This window comes from Topomyia yanbarensis, chromosome 2 (genome assembly GCF_030247195.1).
Source record: "Topomyia yanbarensis strain Yona2022 chromosome 2, ASM3024719v1, whole genome shotgun sequence".
Taxonomy (NCBI): Eukaryota; Metazoa; Arthropoda; class Insecta; order Diptera; family Culicidae; genus Topomyia; species Topomyia yanbarensis.
Window position 1 is genome coordinate 462,453,541 of NC_080671.1, and position 17,230 is coordinate 462,470,770.

General features: G+C 41.5%; 1 protein-coding gene across 5 annotated transcripts in view; it reads left to right on the top strand.

Annotated features, from left to right (window-relative positions):
- LOC131686033 (protein tramtrack, beta isoform) overlaps positions 1–17,230 on the top strand; it is a 62,898-nt gene that overhangs the window by 38,901 nt on the left and 6,767 nt on the right. For 4 of the 5 annotated variants that reach the window (XM_058970145.1, XM_058970146.1, XM_058970149.1 and 1 more), the window contains 2 exons: positions 6,371–6,531; positions 6,607–6,924. In XM_058970145.1, coding sequence (XP_058826128.1) covers positions 6,436–6,531; positions 6,607–6,924 — 414 coding nt within the window. In that variant the 5' untranslated portion in view covers positions 6,371–6,435. Of the gene's footprint in view, positions 1–6,019; positions 6,223–6,370; positions 6,532–6,606; positions 6,925–17,230 lie in introns of those variants that run through there. The other variant, XM_058970147.1, reaches the window with a different exon arrangement.

The following is a 17,230-nucleotide window of genomic DNA, read 5'->3' on the forward strand; positions in this document are numbered from 1 at the left end:
TTATTTCGGGAATGATTGCTACAAAAGCAATAATCTAATCATCAATTGCTTAGGTATTAATTTTTTTAAGGACTTCGCGGATTCGTTTATTCGTCTGAGCGTATTCATTCCTCTGTGCGGCTTTTCCTCCAACAAGGAACACATTCGCCCACACACTACCAGCTTTCTGTTCGAAACGAAGCTCGCCAATCGTCTTCCATGTTCCCACATGTGGTGCTCCAACATGTTTCGACAACTGGCTACGCCACGATTCGACCTGGTTTGTTGTTCTTGGTCATTCACTTCATTGGAAAATACAGATCAAAAAGTCGGAAGGAACATAGGAAGACTGCGCTGCGGAGACTAACTGGCTAACGATCAGAGATTAATCGAGACTACCAACTCACGAAGAAGTACTCCAATTTCCATGGTACATCGTAGACTAGATCTTTTGAGTTAAAGAAAAAGAACGGTTCCTTCAGTTTTGGCGACCTTGAATACGTATTGATATCCTCAATCAACAAATTTAGAAAAAAAATTTCTAAATATAATACATATAAATAAACCCATCACAACCGATGTTTAGGAATATACAACACACTCCAAAGAAAAGCAAAGCACCTTCGATTATCAACGCGTTTTCTGTTTGACATTTCGAGGGACCCTCTAGTACAACATGAGTTAGTAACTTTCGAGCCATGGGAAACTCGAATTGATTAAAAACATAGTCTCTGTAACGATGTTTTTAATCAATTAACATTCAGCGCAATGGTACATACGGTCTAATGAGCCATTCGGCCCTACTGCTCCATTCAGCATAATGACCCGTTCGGCCTAATGACCCATTTGACCTAATAACATTCGGCTTTATGACCCATTCGGCCTAATGGCGTTCGGCCTTGCAGCATTCGGCCTAACGGCTTTCGGCCTAATGGCCCGACATCGTTTGAACCATTCCTCTTTCATGGTACTGATTTGTATAGGACTAATTAATCCATATCTCCGGATCGAGAAATCCAAACGAAACAATTTGCGGGCTATAGGTAGCTCTGGAAAGAGACTTCACGGCCATTGTGGTATCGACAACAATATAATCGCCAACATAGCCGAGACACTACACATTTTATTCATTTTTTACAGTTCATACATGGTCGGTGTTAAGTCAGACCGGACTAAGTCGCAAAACATCAAAAAATGAGGTAACGATAACCCCGGATAAAGAATTTCTTCAGCCACATTCGACTTTTGCCAAATTTGAAATTTGTAACCATAAACAAAATCTATTGCAAAAAATAATTTTCAATTATAACGTAGAGGATGCTACGATTCAAACTTTAAACCCGTTTTTCTCGAAATCAATATTTTGTCACTTAGTCCGGTCTGACTTAACACCGACCACATTTTATTCAATTTATTCATTGTAATAATCTGACAAATATTTTCGGTCATTCATTTTTTTCATTTCATTCTTTTTTGGCACCGTTTAAAGTTTTAGTTTATTTTTTTGACGTAGGACTACGTCTTTGTTTTCGATATGGGGGTGCACTCTGCAAATTCTACAAAAATGGTATGTAACGAAAAGTGGTCCAATTTTAAACGCATATAATTCAGCCATCTCACGATAAATTTTCAATTTTTTTGCACAAATCGCCCCGAAATACTTCTAAGAATAGATTCCAATAGATAAACCCAAAGATTTTTGATATCATAGCATTAAAAAATTAAATAATATACAACCTTGTCAAAATATCGCTCATTAACATACAGAAGATAGCGCTTCCCAAGCCCTGTACGACGGATTGGTGTACCTAGCGCGCAACGGTTCTATGAATGACGTCATCATCGACTATTTAAAGAACGGACTTGGCCAGACACGCTCAGTTCCCTGTTGAACGGCTGGCGAAGCAGATCACTGCGTTGTGTTTTTTACAGCCAGTGTAGCTGAGTTTGAAGTCCGTTACACTGGCTGTGGAGGGACGCTACCCTGTGTCGTCCAACAGGCGACCGCTCAAACTGCTTCCTAAATGCCGCTGTAATGTTGCCAGTAAATTTTTGGTTTAACTAGCACATGTATTTGCTCGCTTGAAATTCAGTAATGTAGTGGTAGTAATAAGCTTCCCATTTTGGTTTAAACGCAAGGACAGTTTTTAAAACAGGATTTGATTAATTAGTTTAGCTCATCTAAGCAATTTTATCAATTTTGTAATTTAAAAGAAATTTTACGGAACTTGGTGAATTTGGCCCCACTTGCAACTGGTATAATCAACCTGCACAAAGTGTTGCATAACGCAGGGCTGTTTTTTGGAACAAAATCATTCAGCCCTTTGTTATGCAAAATCACGATATTATGACAGAGGTAAAGGCCGCGTGGAATTTTGGTGAAACGCGCTAATAGTGTCGTGGTGGTACTAGTTGTCTTTTTCGCTCTACCCATCATCATCAGCGTTGACTCATTTTGCATTGTACGCTTGGGTTTAATGTTTGGGGCGAATGTGTTGGTAGGTAGGGGAACTGGCGGTAAAATGAACACGTTAAGCAAAGTCATTATTTTCTAACTAATAAGTGAATGAGATATTACAATCACCTTATATTTCTTGTTAGACATGTTTGTACATATCTGGTAAAAATACTTCGTCACAAACACATTTTTTCAAACATGATTCTTGATTTCTAAGCATGTCCAAAAATGAGACATGTTTATAGCGAGTGGGTAAAATGAACATGTGGCGGTGATAAAATGAACAACTTCTGGTGACCTGCAAAATATCCTGTATGTATGCAATGCGCAGCGTTGGAAAGCATTTTCCGATCAATGCTTATATCCCAACAAATCCTGAGCTTTGCATACACACAGAGCATTTTGCAGGCAAAGAAAATTGTCACGGAAGAATTGAATTTTCATGACGAAACACATCTACAAACTTGGGGTTATCCATGGGTGTTTGAACTTTTAGGATCTGTTTGAGAGCAACTAGAAAGCTTGTTCTATACATGAGATGTGATTATATTGTCTAAAATTTGATTTTTCTTCACCGGTCCGGGTGTTTTTTCCCACACACTAAGTACTAAGAAAATAAATATTTTACATTAAGTAGTATAGTCCTACGTCTACAGTTCGTGCGACCTCATAGGGCTGCCCCTTGTAGTTTTTAGGATTTTCGGCTTTTGCGGTCTGAATTATTAGAACGGGTGATTCATGCTGCCCGATGTTTCGGCCACTGCTTATGGCGTTTTTCAAGGGAAACTGTAATTTATTCACGGTTACAAATAACATGTTTAAAAAAACGGAAATACAATTAATTACTCACTACGTTATCGTTTTTCGTTTGAGCGTCGTTTTCCGACGATCGGAGGTTTTTTTTAAATATGCTTCAAATATGCCGTTACTAAGCAATTGCAAGTTAGTGGGTTAAAATTGAAATAAATGAATATTATTTTGCTAAACATACTGGTGGGTAGAATTGTTCAGTTATCCCATTATTCTTTTTTAACCATTGTGCACTACTTAAAGACACTTTACAAGATGGTTGGGGTAATCAATTTTGGCTGAGTACGTTTAGGAGTGAGCTTTGAGATGTCGGCTTGTCTGTGTGTTGTCTCTGCAATCTGACGGATTTTTAGGCTTTGGCTGTGTGGAGCATTCCAGCGTAAGTAGTACTCAAGCCATCTACATCTCTGCGGTAGCTTACGGTGTTGGATATGTTGGTAATATGACACATCTCCAACATTGGTAGAGCCGTGGTACGATAGCTACGATCAATAATTTTCGTTTTGGTCAGATCGAAGTTATGTTGTTTCTGTATGCTGTGATCAATGAGAGCTATTTTTTCACCTGAGTGTGTTGTTGGAATATTTTCCCTGTCGAATCCTGTGCTGGATATTTTGTTGATGTTGGATTTGTGTTCATTGAGCCGTATTTGTAACGGGTTATTTGTCATCCCAATGTAAACCATTGGACATCCCTTACACGGAATGCTGTAGACGACCCGTGACTGTTGGAGCGGTGGTACAAGGTCCTTGATTGATCGGAGCAGGCTGTTGGTGGATAGAAGAGATTTTTGTGCCAGTTTTATGGATGGATAGTCTTCTTTCAAAATCCCGATTATTGCGGGAGTAAGCCTTTGGAATGTGAGGAAAATACCTGTACATGATGCTGTTGCGTGATGGACTGGAGCTAGTGGTTTGTGTTGAATGTTAGACTATGTTTGACAATGTATCAGGATCATCGTTGTGCGGGTTTTCGCTAGGTGTTATACTGGTGGGCGGCTTTGATACATTGGAGTGTATTCGGTTTATCAAGCGGTTAATTAGAGCTGATGGGTAATTATTTTGACGAAGATGCTGGAATGCTGGTTTCTGTTGGTCTATTGGTTTGTGGGTGGTAATTTGCGTAACTCGGTTGATGAAGTTTGCTGCTACGTTTATTTTCATTGACAACGGGTGGAAGGAATGATAATTTAGAAGTCGTCCGGATGATATAGGTTTTGAGTACCATTGTGTGGTGATTGGTTGGTTTGCGTTTCGAATGACAAGTGTGTCCAGGAAGGGTAACTTGTCGGTTCCCACGGTAAAGCTGGACAAGTCTGTCTATGTCAGGGGACATGCTGGTGAACTCGAGTGATTCGTAATTATGCTGCATATGCTCGACCCTCATAAGCAGAAGAGAAAAGTTAACCCCGTAAGCTATTAAGTCTGCTCTAATGACCCTGCCACTTCTAGTTTTCCGTTTATTTTGATCATTTGATTATTTTATTCGGCTTATATGAAAAATTTCTATGTAACCGTAGTAACTCCGGAACCAAAATTCAGATCTGAATGAAATTCAATAGCAGTTCATGGATGTATTGTATCGTTCATTTAAAATAGGTTTGTAAAAATCGGTCAAGGCTTAGAAAATATGTTTGACAATAACTTTGGAACTTGGCAAGTATCCCAGGGGCATCAAGGACTGTCATAGGTGGCCAATGTAGTCAAAGCGACTTTGATTGGCCATTACTGATCTAAACCCGCAAATCCAAGAAATGATACTATACCGTTCATTTGAGCCAACAATAAAATACTACAATATTCACGCAAGTAAATATTTGAAAAAGATTAGCTTTCATCGCTGTTGTCCCAGAATCGGCCAATCCAATGGTACAGTATTTGTCAAATTTGTAAAACCGGCGGAACGATTAACACTACTCTCTGCCAGACATTTCATAACCCATCAAAAGAGAATAAAAATTTCCTCGCTTCATTACCGTCTCGAATGATCGTTAGCTCTATCATCATTTTCCGGCATATTTCACTCGGTGGTGTCATCCTTCTCACCTGGTCTAATTGTTTTGCTTCTCGTATCGTAATTTCTCCTAGTGTCCAATTGACCGCACGATCGTCGGAGCTCTCCTTTTTAGACTGCGATGGCCTCAACTAGTACATATAATTAAATCTTCTAATAATAGCGCAATCCGCGCTTACAGTACAATGCGTATAAAATATAATGCCTTGGTTTTAGCTTGGATCGACTTTCTCTATTTTCTAGTTGCTTTTCTCCGCCCTGGCATAGGGCGCTTAATACTACTAGTTAGCGATCGCTATTTTTCCACCAGCAGTGAAGCGCGCACTTTCTAAATTTTCTCTCTGATCGCGGCCAAAGTGGTTGCCGCCGCCACCTCTGATGAACACCAAGGCAAGCATAGAGGGAAAAAAACGATAGCCGGCAGTGGTATTGTGTCGCTCACACTTTCCTTCCCGATGACGATTCTGTACGTGTGACAACAATTTTCCGTCGTTCGTGTGGAGAATTTTCATTGCTTCTTATTATTGTTTGCTCAATCGCGCTCGATCTTCCTTTTGTCTTTGGTCTGGCCTAGCCAGGCCTGGCCAGCTTTGACCGGGGATAAGATCAGACTACTAGATATGCGTTTATTTTTATTTTTCCTGAAACCCAATTCGTCGTCGTCGTCGTCTTCGTCTTCGTCGTTCCTACTGATGGATGGATTGGCAACGACACGACGCGGAGGAAAACCACTCGATCAAACCCAAATGCCTCTGACCTCACTCTCTCTCTCACCTCAGTCAACGGCAGCAGATCACTTCGCCAGAAAACCGATCGCTATAATGATGATGGGTGTGTAACAAGTGGTCGGACTGATTTTATTGCTTTTCTTATTTCTCTTCCTCGCGGATCTCGGAAACGGACTGCATGTGCAAAGATAAATAAGTACCTCTGCTGTAAAGTGATGGTTGATCTTTTGCGCGGTGCGTGTGGGTGGTGTGGAAATAGTGGGCAGGACGCTCGGCTCCCATTTGTTTTCTACAGCCGGATCAAGGACGAAGGATCATGATCGAAAACGGATAAAAATGTGTTTTTTTTGCGCACATCAATTGGTTCTCTTTTCTATTTCAGTTTGACCCGAAGACAACCGCTGTCCCAGTCAGTCGAGCAGCACCAGCAGCAGTAGCATCATCAACATGGACACACATTCGCACGGTGGTGGAACGACGACCAATGGCGGTACTGGCGGTAGTAGTAGTCAGCAATTTTGTCTTCGATGGCATAATCATCAGGTGAGAAAATGGATTAAATCAAAATTCCACACTTGATCGTCCAAATGATTCATTTGTTTGTTTCTTCTCACGCAGGCAAGTTTGTTAAGCTCGTTACCGATTCTGTTGGACCAGTCACACCTGACCGATGTGACGCTTATTGCGGAAGGTCGCAACATAAAAGCACACCGAGTGGTACTCAGTGCTTGTAGTACCTTCTTCTCGGAACTTTTTCGAACCCTTGATGGGCCACTGTATCCGGTGGTTGTACTGCCGGGCGCATCCTTCCACGCCGTCGTAGCGCTGCTCACCTTCATGTACTCCGGGGAAGTCAACGTGTACGAGGAGCAAATCTCAACATTACTCTCGCTGGCCGAGACACTAGGCATTAAGGGATTAGCCGACTTTAGTGGAGTAAGTATGAGCGTGAATCATTTGTTGTTTGGCTTGCTACAGTGTAGAGAAAAAGTTCGAAAATATTAGCAGGTTTTGGGTTTTCTCGTTGGAACATTGGCAAAATGCGAAAGGTTGAAGAAGAAATCATATTTAGTTATTGCGCTAATCATAGAGATTTTTTTCGAGAGTTGTCCTACTGGAGCTGTATAGTTAGGTTCTCGGGCTCCCCGTCAGAATCAATGTCGCCCACTAAAACACTGCTTAAGGTCAATTGCAGCGGGCCGTGATTCTGAATGTGATATTCACACCGTACAGGTTCAGATATGTGCGGAGGTAGAGACTTCGCAATTGCATGTATCATCGCGAAGGGCTCGAGCATTTGTACATTAATGTGTTCGGTCTCGTGTGCGTTTGTGTGTCATCTGTGTTAATGTGTATGTAACTTCGCGTGTATAACTTCTATTTTATAACCGTGTGCCTTTCGCATATTCGCGTGTGTTCTTGGATGATCGCGCGCAGACCGTGGATCTAATACTCAATTTTTGCCATACGGCTCAGATACTAGAAGTGAAGTGAGATCTTCTATATAGAATTCCCGATCATGTCGCCATGGAACGTGCTGTCCTGTGGATATGAGAGCTTTCTTTTTTTAATTGGTCCAATTGAAAGAATGTACCTAGTCTGCTGATACCAAGGATAGAGGCTTCCGGAAGTGACCGATTCATGATCGTGCGAACGCGGGAGTTTTTAGGTTCACGCTCGCTTGAGACCGCGTTTAAAAATTTATATGCGCTAAGATCATATTTGCGAGATCGCGGGTATGAGTGCCGTGGACGGTCGCGAAGGGATCACCCATTTGTATGTTAACGTGTTTGTCACCTGTATGTGACTTCGCGTGTATAATTTTGATTTGATAATCATGTGGTGTGTATTCTTGAATGATCTCGCGCGGACCGTGAATCTGATGCTTAATTTTTAGTTAATGGTACAAATGGTAGATGAGAGTCAGTTTCCTCATATCACCAGAGTTCCAGATCATGTCGCCATGGAACGTGTTGTCTAGTGAATATGAGCGCCTTTTTTATTGGTCCAACTGAAAGCATTAGTCTTGGCTGCTAGAACCGAAGTTAGACTTCCGACCGTGACAATTTCATGATCGCGCGAGTGGTGGGTTAATGCTTGAGACCGCGTTTGAAAGTTTATAGTTGCTACGTTTACTTGAGTCTAGTAGTTAACTACCGGGGTGTTTTAATGTTGGTGAAATCGCGTACGTAAGTATGTGTAGATGATTGCAATCGCATGGTCGCGCCTGTGGCCAGGTTTGTGTTATCGCGAAGGCCACGAGCGTTTGTACGTTTGCGCCTATATGAGTATAGATAGAGTATAGTATGGAGATATACTGCCGTTACACGAACATCTGTCCCATGTTCTATGGGATTCCCTATATACATGGGACAATCATGCGTATAACGGCAGTATAGTATTAAAAGGAAACATGATATGCAAAATGATGTAAAGAGATTGATTAGAAGTGTAGAAATTGACCGATACTATTTTGGTAAACATGAGTAATAGTAGAATTGAAAGACAAATGCAATCAAACTACTTTAACTCGTCTAAATGCAGCAAATGTTGTTTATTTACCATTAACGACAATTGCATTCTGTTAGACTTTCATCATGCTATGCTGACCGGGATGGATGATTCACGTGCGTCGGTAACTTAAATGTACCTAAAATTATCCAATCCGATCTTCCCGAACGAATAGAATCGAATTCACAAATTGAGCACCGGAAGTATTAGCCACTATCCTATCATATACGCCAGCTCTGCATCCATTCCCTGACCCAACTGTCACAAATACTCAGACGAACACATACACAGATAGACATACGACTAGCACATAACAATGATACACTAGTACTAAAAGCTACAATTATTACAAAAAGACAACTAATTATGTATTTATTACATTAATTTAATTATTAAATTAATTTAATTAGCCTGTGTACGATGACGAAGTTGACCGATAAATGAACACACAATGACCCCTACTGTGTGCCCCATCTACCTACCATGGCCCACTGCAAACGTCAATCCACGTCGATCCACCAGCCGGCCACTCCAGTGCGCACAGCATGCACTAGTATGGGCAGTAGACTGGCAACAATTTTGGCTTTGTTTTCTGAACACTCTTAAATCAAACGGTAATTGGCATCACATGTCATTTATCAAATATGAGCTTTTTCCGAAAACTCTAATTCAATCACAAGAGTATGAAAAATATATGAAAAATAGGCCATAGAAACAATAAATTCAGTACAAAACGCCAGTGTCATCTTGTGTATCTCAAAATCTGGAGATATATAGCTTAAGGTGCAAGAATCAACATTGCCGAAGACTGCAAATTGATCTGATTTTGCAGTGAAAAGATATTATCATATAAAGGTATGTGTTGCCTTTCTCTCTCGCACGTGCTCAGAATCGGAATTTTCAAAAAAAAAATCGGTCTTCAAAGTTAAATAACTTTGTCGGGGAACCTCCAATCCAATATGCAATCTTCAACAAAGCTGGTCGTTATAAAGTAGGGCTACGCGATCATAAGTTTTAAGGTATGCAGAGTTACTGTGAATTTTTTATTGCATTTTAAGCTTTTATTTCCATATATATTACTAAAGAAATATACTAAAGGATATCGCTTTTTTAAAAAAAAACCTCAATCAAAAGTGCAACTTCACTTCACCGACGTTACAGACTGAATGAAATTTATTTTATTAATCGATAACTTGAAGGCCCTGGCTTAGTCCCTAAAACTGCTGCTCTTACACGTGGTGACGGTGGCTCACACGATGGTCCGATGTCCGGGCGTTCGCGACGCTAGCTCAGCGATTCCAGAACTTACATTTGTGTCTTCCGTGGGTTTGTTCAAGTCATCATTTTTGCTGCTAGAGGCGGGCTCATATTTAGCATATGATCTGTGCATCTAATTACCATTCGAATTAACAGTGTTCCGAAAAAAGTCAAAATTGTTGCCGGTCTAAATGGGCAGGTGCAGAGTATGAAAAAAAACACAAAACATAAAAAGGTCCATAAGCCCTCTCGGTCTCCTCGATGCACCACTATCGAGGCGTAATGCAATAACCATCTGAAAGCAATTGTCTGTCAAAGGTTCTTTAGCACTGATGCACGCAATATGCTTTATGATGTTTGCATTACCGTCAAACCCCTCAACCTCGGGGAGGGTTATTGCAAATCGTTTCAACGGTAAACATATCACTGAAAATTAGTTAACGGTTTGTAAGGGGAAAGCAGTCGTTGGAAATACTCGAAACATTTTTACATAGTTTGTCGATACCTAGAAATATTTGTTTTTTCGTTAAATTTCATTTGGAACTAAGTTTGAGAATATCGGTTCCGCCATCTCTGAGAAAAGTGAGTGATATTTTTGGTAACGTGCACGCACAGACACACATACACGCACATACATACAGGGGAAAGCAGCGACAAGAAGGACAGGAGTTCGGGGGCTTAACGATCCCCCCTCCTTCGGACTTTCTCAAACATACCGAGTTGAGTTGAAGTTTCTTGCTAGGATATGGTGGGTTTTACCCAAATAACCATAAGCATTAAGCCTATGCACTATATTGGCTATACATTTGCACTAATGTTGCATTGAAACTTCATTTCAGCATTAAAAATGCAATAAAACTCTATATTAGCTTCAATGATGCATAAATTCACAGCCGAAATATAGCATTATCGCTTGCTCTATATGCGTATATAAAGCTGATATAAGGCGTACAAGTATCTTCAAAGCATGTAAGCTTTACATTAGGGTGTCCCAAAATGGCATCATGTTAAAAAAAAGTCATCGGGTTCACTTCTTAAAGGAAAGGTTAGGGTATTAGGGCCACTTTCTTCTTCGGAGTGAATTTGCTAAAACGCTTCCTACTGGTAGCGAATTTTGATTTTTTGAAAAATGGACCGATTTTGGACAAAATTTCCAATTTATGCCTATTGAAGTGGTCCTGAACTGTCTTAGATTTTTTTCAGCATTTTTTAATTTTATGGAGATCCAAATGAAGAAGTTTGGTTAGTTAGTTTGCACAAATCAAATTTTGAATCGTAAGAGCGGCAGAGCCATTAAAACTTAGTAAAAAGTGAAATTTTTGGTGTTTTTCAGTATTTTTTCTTCAAAACTGGGTATCAAAATTTTAAAAGTATAGAAAACACTTTATATAGTTGAGCCGAATACAGGGGCATAATTTTGGTGAAGAATGTATATAGCTACGGCTAATGGGGTATGAGTTATTTAAGTTTTTGTTAGATAACCTTTGACATTTTTAGCAATTCATCAAAAATAACGCTGTTCCAAAAAGTAAATCAGTTCAAATGTGCTTTGACCACACATTGTTTTTCGGAAAATAGAAGAAAAATGATGAAAAATGACGTTTTCTGTACGTCTTTAGTATATCAGGACGAGGTTTAATGAGCATCTGATGTTTTTTTGTAGCTTAAATTTTTAAAAATAATGATAACTTTGCTAATGACGCCAAGTCTCTAATTATTTTTGAAGAGTTGATTCTCCATAATTACTTCTAGGAGACATCTTCAACAAAATAATTGTGTCAGAAGATACGCTGTATTCTATTTTGGAATTATGTGATCTAAACAGTAAATATCAGTTTTTCAACACTCACCTCACTCTTCTGCATTTTTCTCCACTTTAAAGTTCCTGACATGGAAATAAGACCTTATATACAAAATGTGAATACGCCAATCAATTCAGCCTACAAATATGCGCCATAATTTGCCATTAATTCGACATATTTGTTTAATTTTAGTGATTTTCAAACCCGCTAGGTGGCTATTAGTATACAAAATAATTTTAAAAAAATCGTCAAATGCTCATAAAAACCGATTCTGATGTACTAGAGACAAGCGAAAAAAGCCATTTTTCATAATTTTCCTTCTATTTTACGAAACATAATATGCGGACTAAGCACACTTAAGTTGTTTTATTTTGTAGAACAGTGTTACTTTCGATGAATATCATAAAATGTCAAAAGGTTATCTAACAAAAACTTAAATAAATCATACCCCATTGGCCGCAGCTATACATTTTCTTCAGCAAAATTACACCCCTGTATTCGACTCAACTATAAAAAGTGTTTTCTTTACTTTTAAAATTTTGTAGATACCCAGTTTTGAAGAAAAACTACTGAAAAAGACCAAAAATTTCACTTTTTACTCAGTTTTAATGGCTCTGCCGCTCTTACGATTCAAAATTTGTACAAACTAACTAACCAAACTTCTCCATTAGGACCTTCAGAAAATAAAAAAAATGCTGAAAAAAATCTAAGGTCGTTCAGGAGCACTTCAAGAGGCATGCATTTGAAACTTTACCCAAAATCGGCCAATTTTTCAAAAAATCAAAATTTGCCACCAGTAGGGAGCATTTTAGCAAGTTCACTCCGAAGAAGAAAGTGCTCCTAATACCCTAACCTTTCATTTAAGAAGTGAGCCCGATGACTTTTTTCACATGATGTCATTTTGGGACACCCTGCTTTACATGTGTATTTAGTGCCATTATAGAGCAAATAGAAGCCGATGTGATGCTATTGTAATGCTGTAAGTTTATTCGTTATGCAACTCATCTTGAAGATTCTATTCGGCGTATTTCATTTCAATCGAACAAGGTTTCTGCGAGCAAAAAAAAACAATTCTTTTCGGTTTTTTTAGAAGTTTGCGTGAAGCAAAGGCAGAATTTTTCGTGAAAAATAGTAATTTTTATTTAAAATGAGTAGAAAACCCCCTTAATTGAAAATTTATCTCAAAAACTCGACGTAGGGGTTAGGTATTTTTTACATAGAATATGTATGCAAACTTTGAAATAAATCGGTTGAGTAGTTTTGGAATGGCAGGAAACAGCGCAAATCATGTTTTCTAGAGATGTTCTACAAAAAGCTTCGTCGCCGAGTCGTTCGTCGATATTTTTGCATAGAAAAATTACAGAATGTTGTCGAAATGCTATACTATAATGTACAAAAGTTTTGATTAATTCACTTCACGCAAAACTAAAAAAATCGCAAAAAGTGTTTTTTTCACGCTGAAACCCTTAATCTCCCTTAAGACTGCCCTATATGTGAATCTAAAGCAGATATTAGGCTACGTTATAATGCTTATTGGTTACTTGGGTAGACAGCATTGGGCTCTGTAAAGCCTCTATAAACAGCCGTAATTCCTAAACCAGCTACGTCAATGTGAGTCTGTGCTGCGTCCGCTAAGATTCTATCAAAGATTTTAGTATAAAAGCACCCTTGCCCAACCGGAGTGCCAACCGGCACATCAGGATCGACGCCAATAACATCTTTATTACGGCTCACTGGCTATGGCGAATGTAAACTGACAGGCATGCTGTTGTACTTCCTGAGTAAGAAAGGATGACACCGACTTAAAACGGCGAGTGGGCTAACAGCACGACTACCTCCGTCCCAACAAAGCCTTGGCAGGTCTTCAGGTACGTTTAAAACTCGTCACCATTTAGTTGGTGGTACTAGCTTCAAATGGACCATTCCAGATTTCACGTCGATCCGGCTCTGAACACTACTCCCCATGAAGGATAGTGACCTCCCTTCTCGTATAAATAACTATGACATCACAAGAGGCATCTAGGTGCTATGAGTGCAGATAAAGCTAAATCAGCCGAAAAAGATTTGAACACGCGATGGCAGTAACTGAGGTGACGCCAAAGAATCACCACAATACTCGTTCGGAGAGAAGACTGAGTGACATGCCGGGAGAGCAAGAGAGCCCGAAAAAGCAGAAGAGCGAGTTAAAGGACACAAGCGAGCAGATGAACGTTGGGAAAGACCGTGGCTGGTGCATCGTGGGAAGCCATCAAGCGAAGCGTAGGGAACGAAAAGAAAAAAAAGAAAAGAAGAAGAACCAATAGTAGAAAGAGAAACGTAAACCTCCTCGTGAGAGGTACAAGGGCGATGTACTGCTCCTACGCCGCCCTCCTCAAGAAAATAAGAAGGAACCCAGAGCTGAAGGAGTTGACAGAGAATGTTGTTAAAACGAGGTGCACTCAGAAAGGCGAGATGATCTTTGAGCTGAAGAAGGACCCTTCCGTCAAAAGCTTGACCTACCGCGAGCGCGTTGCTAAATCCTTGGGCAGCGAAGCGAATGTAAGAACTCTGTCACAGGAAACTGTAGTCGAGTGCAAGGGTCTAAACGAGATAACGACCGTAGAAGAACTGAGGTTACCTACAAGCTGGCGGAGACCGGCAAGATACATAGAAAATACAGAGGAAAGGGGCACGTTGCTAGAGACTGCACGAAGCAACCAAAAGTGCATGATCTGCAAACCGGAGGACGGAAACGACCACCCGACGTGCGGCTTCAAATGCCCTGTATACAAAAAGGCGAAAGCAGGCCAACAATGATGGGGATAAGCCAGATCAATATCAATCAATCAATCATTGCGACATTACACGCAACTTTTTTTGCAGACGACAACAGACACGAAATGCGACGTTGCAATTATTGCAGAACCCTATCGTGTTCCTCCTGATAACGGTAACTGGATGGTGTATAATGCAAGTGATGGGCGGTTTCCGTATCCATGGAACGAAAGGTTCAGCATCCTCCGGACTGTCTAAAATCCAACGTCAAAGAGCAAGATCTGAGGCAGTCGGCGAAGATTGTAAGGTTGCATTACGGGCGGCTAGGGCAACTTTTAAACGCTAGATAGTGCCAAGTCCACCTGCTACAAGGAGCTGTGTTGAGAAGTAGATGCTAACTCCTGGGGTGTCGTGTTGGCCAGGATCAAGGGTCCAACGATGCCAGTCGAAATGTGCGCTGACAAAATGAAGATTATAGTGGAGGGTTCTTTCCCGAAGCACGACTCCACCGGATTGCCATCTACACCAGACGTCGATGTAGACGGTGGAAATACTGGTGACAAACGAGTCACCTTACAGTGGCGAAATGGCAGAAAGCTCCCGAAGCCAACGGTATCACCAACGTGGAACTGAATACCGCGCTCCTGGCGTTTCCGGACATGTTCAGGATAGTCCTACAAAAATGGCTAGACGATGGCTACTTCCCGGATAGATTGAATATCTAGAAGCTGGTGTTGCTGCTAAAACCAGGGAAACCACCAGTAGATCTCATCGTATTGGCCCATATGTCTGCTTTTGATAAACTTCTGGAAGGGATCATCCTTAACAGGTTAACGACCAACGCTGAAAGTGAGATTTTCGCAAAGGCAGTTTGGATCCCGGAAAGGAATCTCGAAGGTGGACGCCATCCGCACAGTCACCCCGCGCGGAGAAGGAATCGAAGCAAAAGAGAAAGGATAATCGCTACTGCACCATGGTAACGATCAAAGTAAAGATCGCGTGCTAGCTAGGTGGCGATCGCTGTGGCGCTGCACAGCATGCAGGTTCCGGACTATCTATGCAAGGTTTTGAAAAGTTACTTTCAGAACCGAGTACTGGTCTATGAAACGAATATGGGGCAGAGGTCGATTTGGATCACGTCGGGAGTACCTCAGGGCTGCACAGGCATTTTAACACAGGACCTACTCAAGGGAGTTGAGATCGTCGGCTTTATGGATGACCGGTGAGACCCTTGAGCAAGTGGACACTGGCAATAGATACTAGTGGAGTCGCTAAAACGTCGATGTGTCTTTTCAAAACTACTGAAGTGAAGTCATCGGGTCCCGGATTGAAAGACGATTTTAACCGAGAACAAGCTCTGGTAATCATCGTTTCATTGACATCGATAGCGCTTAGAGTTTGGCTCGCAACCGGAACTTGACTAACAGCGACTTCAATTTGATCTACTGTTAAGGCCCCATCTGTGAACACATTCGCGAATTTTTCCGAAAAAAGTCTGCACATATCTTGGGATGGGGTAGCTGTGCGGCCGTTGAAAATCATAGAAGACGGCAGTCCGGATTCCTTGCGCTGCTCATTCACATATTTCCAGAAACGTTTTGGGTGCGACTTAAGATTACGCTGAATGTTTTGCTGATATCGAAAGAAACAATCCTGGCTAGCTCGGTATAAGCCGCATCAACATCTTCGGGGTCCAGAATATTTAGCCAATCGAGAGTGGAGAGGAGGTCTGCGATACTGCGATGATCAGCTTTGTAAAAGTCATATGAGACGAGGACCGGAGGAACATAGTAATCGTGCGCCAGGGTGCGATCGATCGTGGCGATCAATGGTGGGTGATGTGCTACTGGTTTCACTAGAGTACAGGGAGCCATCACTAGTCTTCTCAACAACTCGTGCCTTCAAGCTACGATTAACTGCTACTAATACATCACCTCCGGTAGGTTTACGGCTATTTCTAGGGTTCCGGTCGCAACGAAAAACCTCATATCCAGTACCGAACACCTGACTGGAGAGCGTGTCATCGTTTAACCACGTTTCGACGAAGACGATGATATCAAAACTGTTATCGGAGACTGCAAGGCGATATTCCTCAACGGTTGAATTGATACCACCAACGTTTTGGTAGTATAGTAGCAGCTTGTCTCGTCGTTGTTCAAGGCTGGAAATCGAAGAGTTTTGAAGCAAAAAAGAGCTCACAGATGCTTCATACTTGCCTGCTGTAGGTTTGCGGAAGACCCCTCGTCCCAACTCCACCACAGGACCGGGACGGCTGCTGGTCGTTGGCTGGAGGGGCTCAACTGTGATGGGGGGACTAAAGGCTTCTTCAGGACTGGTGGCAAGTGTGCGTTCCGGTGACCGGTTGTACTCGATGCAGTTGGGCTAGGTACCACTCCTGGACGGCTGCGGATCGCTGGCATGAAAGGCGGCGACGGTGAGCTGGAATCGAAGAACATTTCGGTGCTAGAAAGCTTCGAAATAGATGGATACTTGCCGCAATATGAAGCTTGGAAGACCCTTTTTCCACTCCCGCACACAGGACCGGGACGACTGGTGAACGTTGGCTGCTATAGCTGGGCTGTGGAGGCGGGGATCGAGGGCTTCCATAGTACAAGCAGCGGTGCATCCCGGAGTCCGATGTAACCTATTGACGAAATCTATCCTGTTACTGCTGGTCGAAGTTAAATTCGCGAATCAGCGCTCCAGTTGGCCAAGTAGACGCTCTGAGTTCCACGTCCTTCAGTTCACTCGGAAGGAACAAAATTGAGCTTTGTCAGATCAGCATCCTTCTTAACCAACAAGATTGCTTTGGGTGTATTGCTTATTCCCAGGCATTCTTAGGTCATGGCGACGATATCATCCACTGTATGGCTCGGATCAAGGCGGCTAAGGTAGACCCAGAACTGTCCCCGCTCATC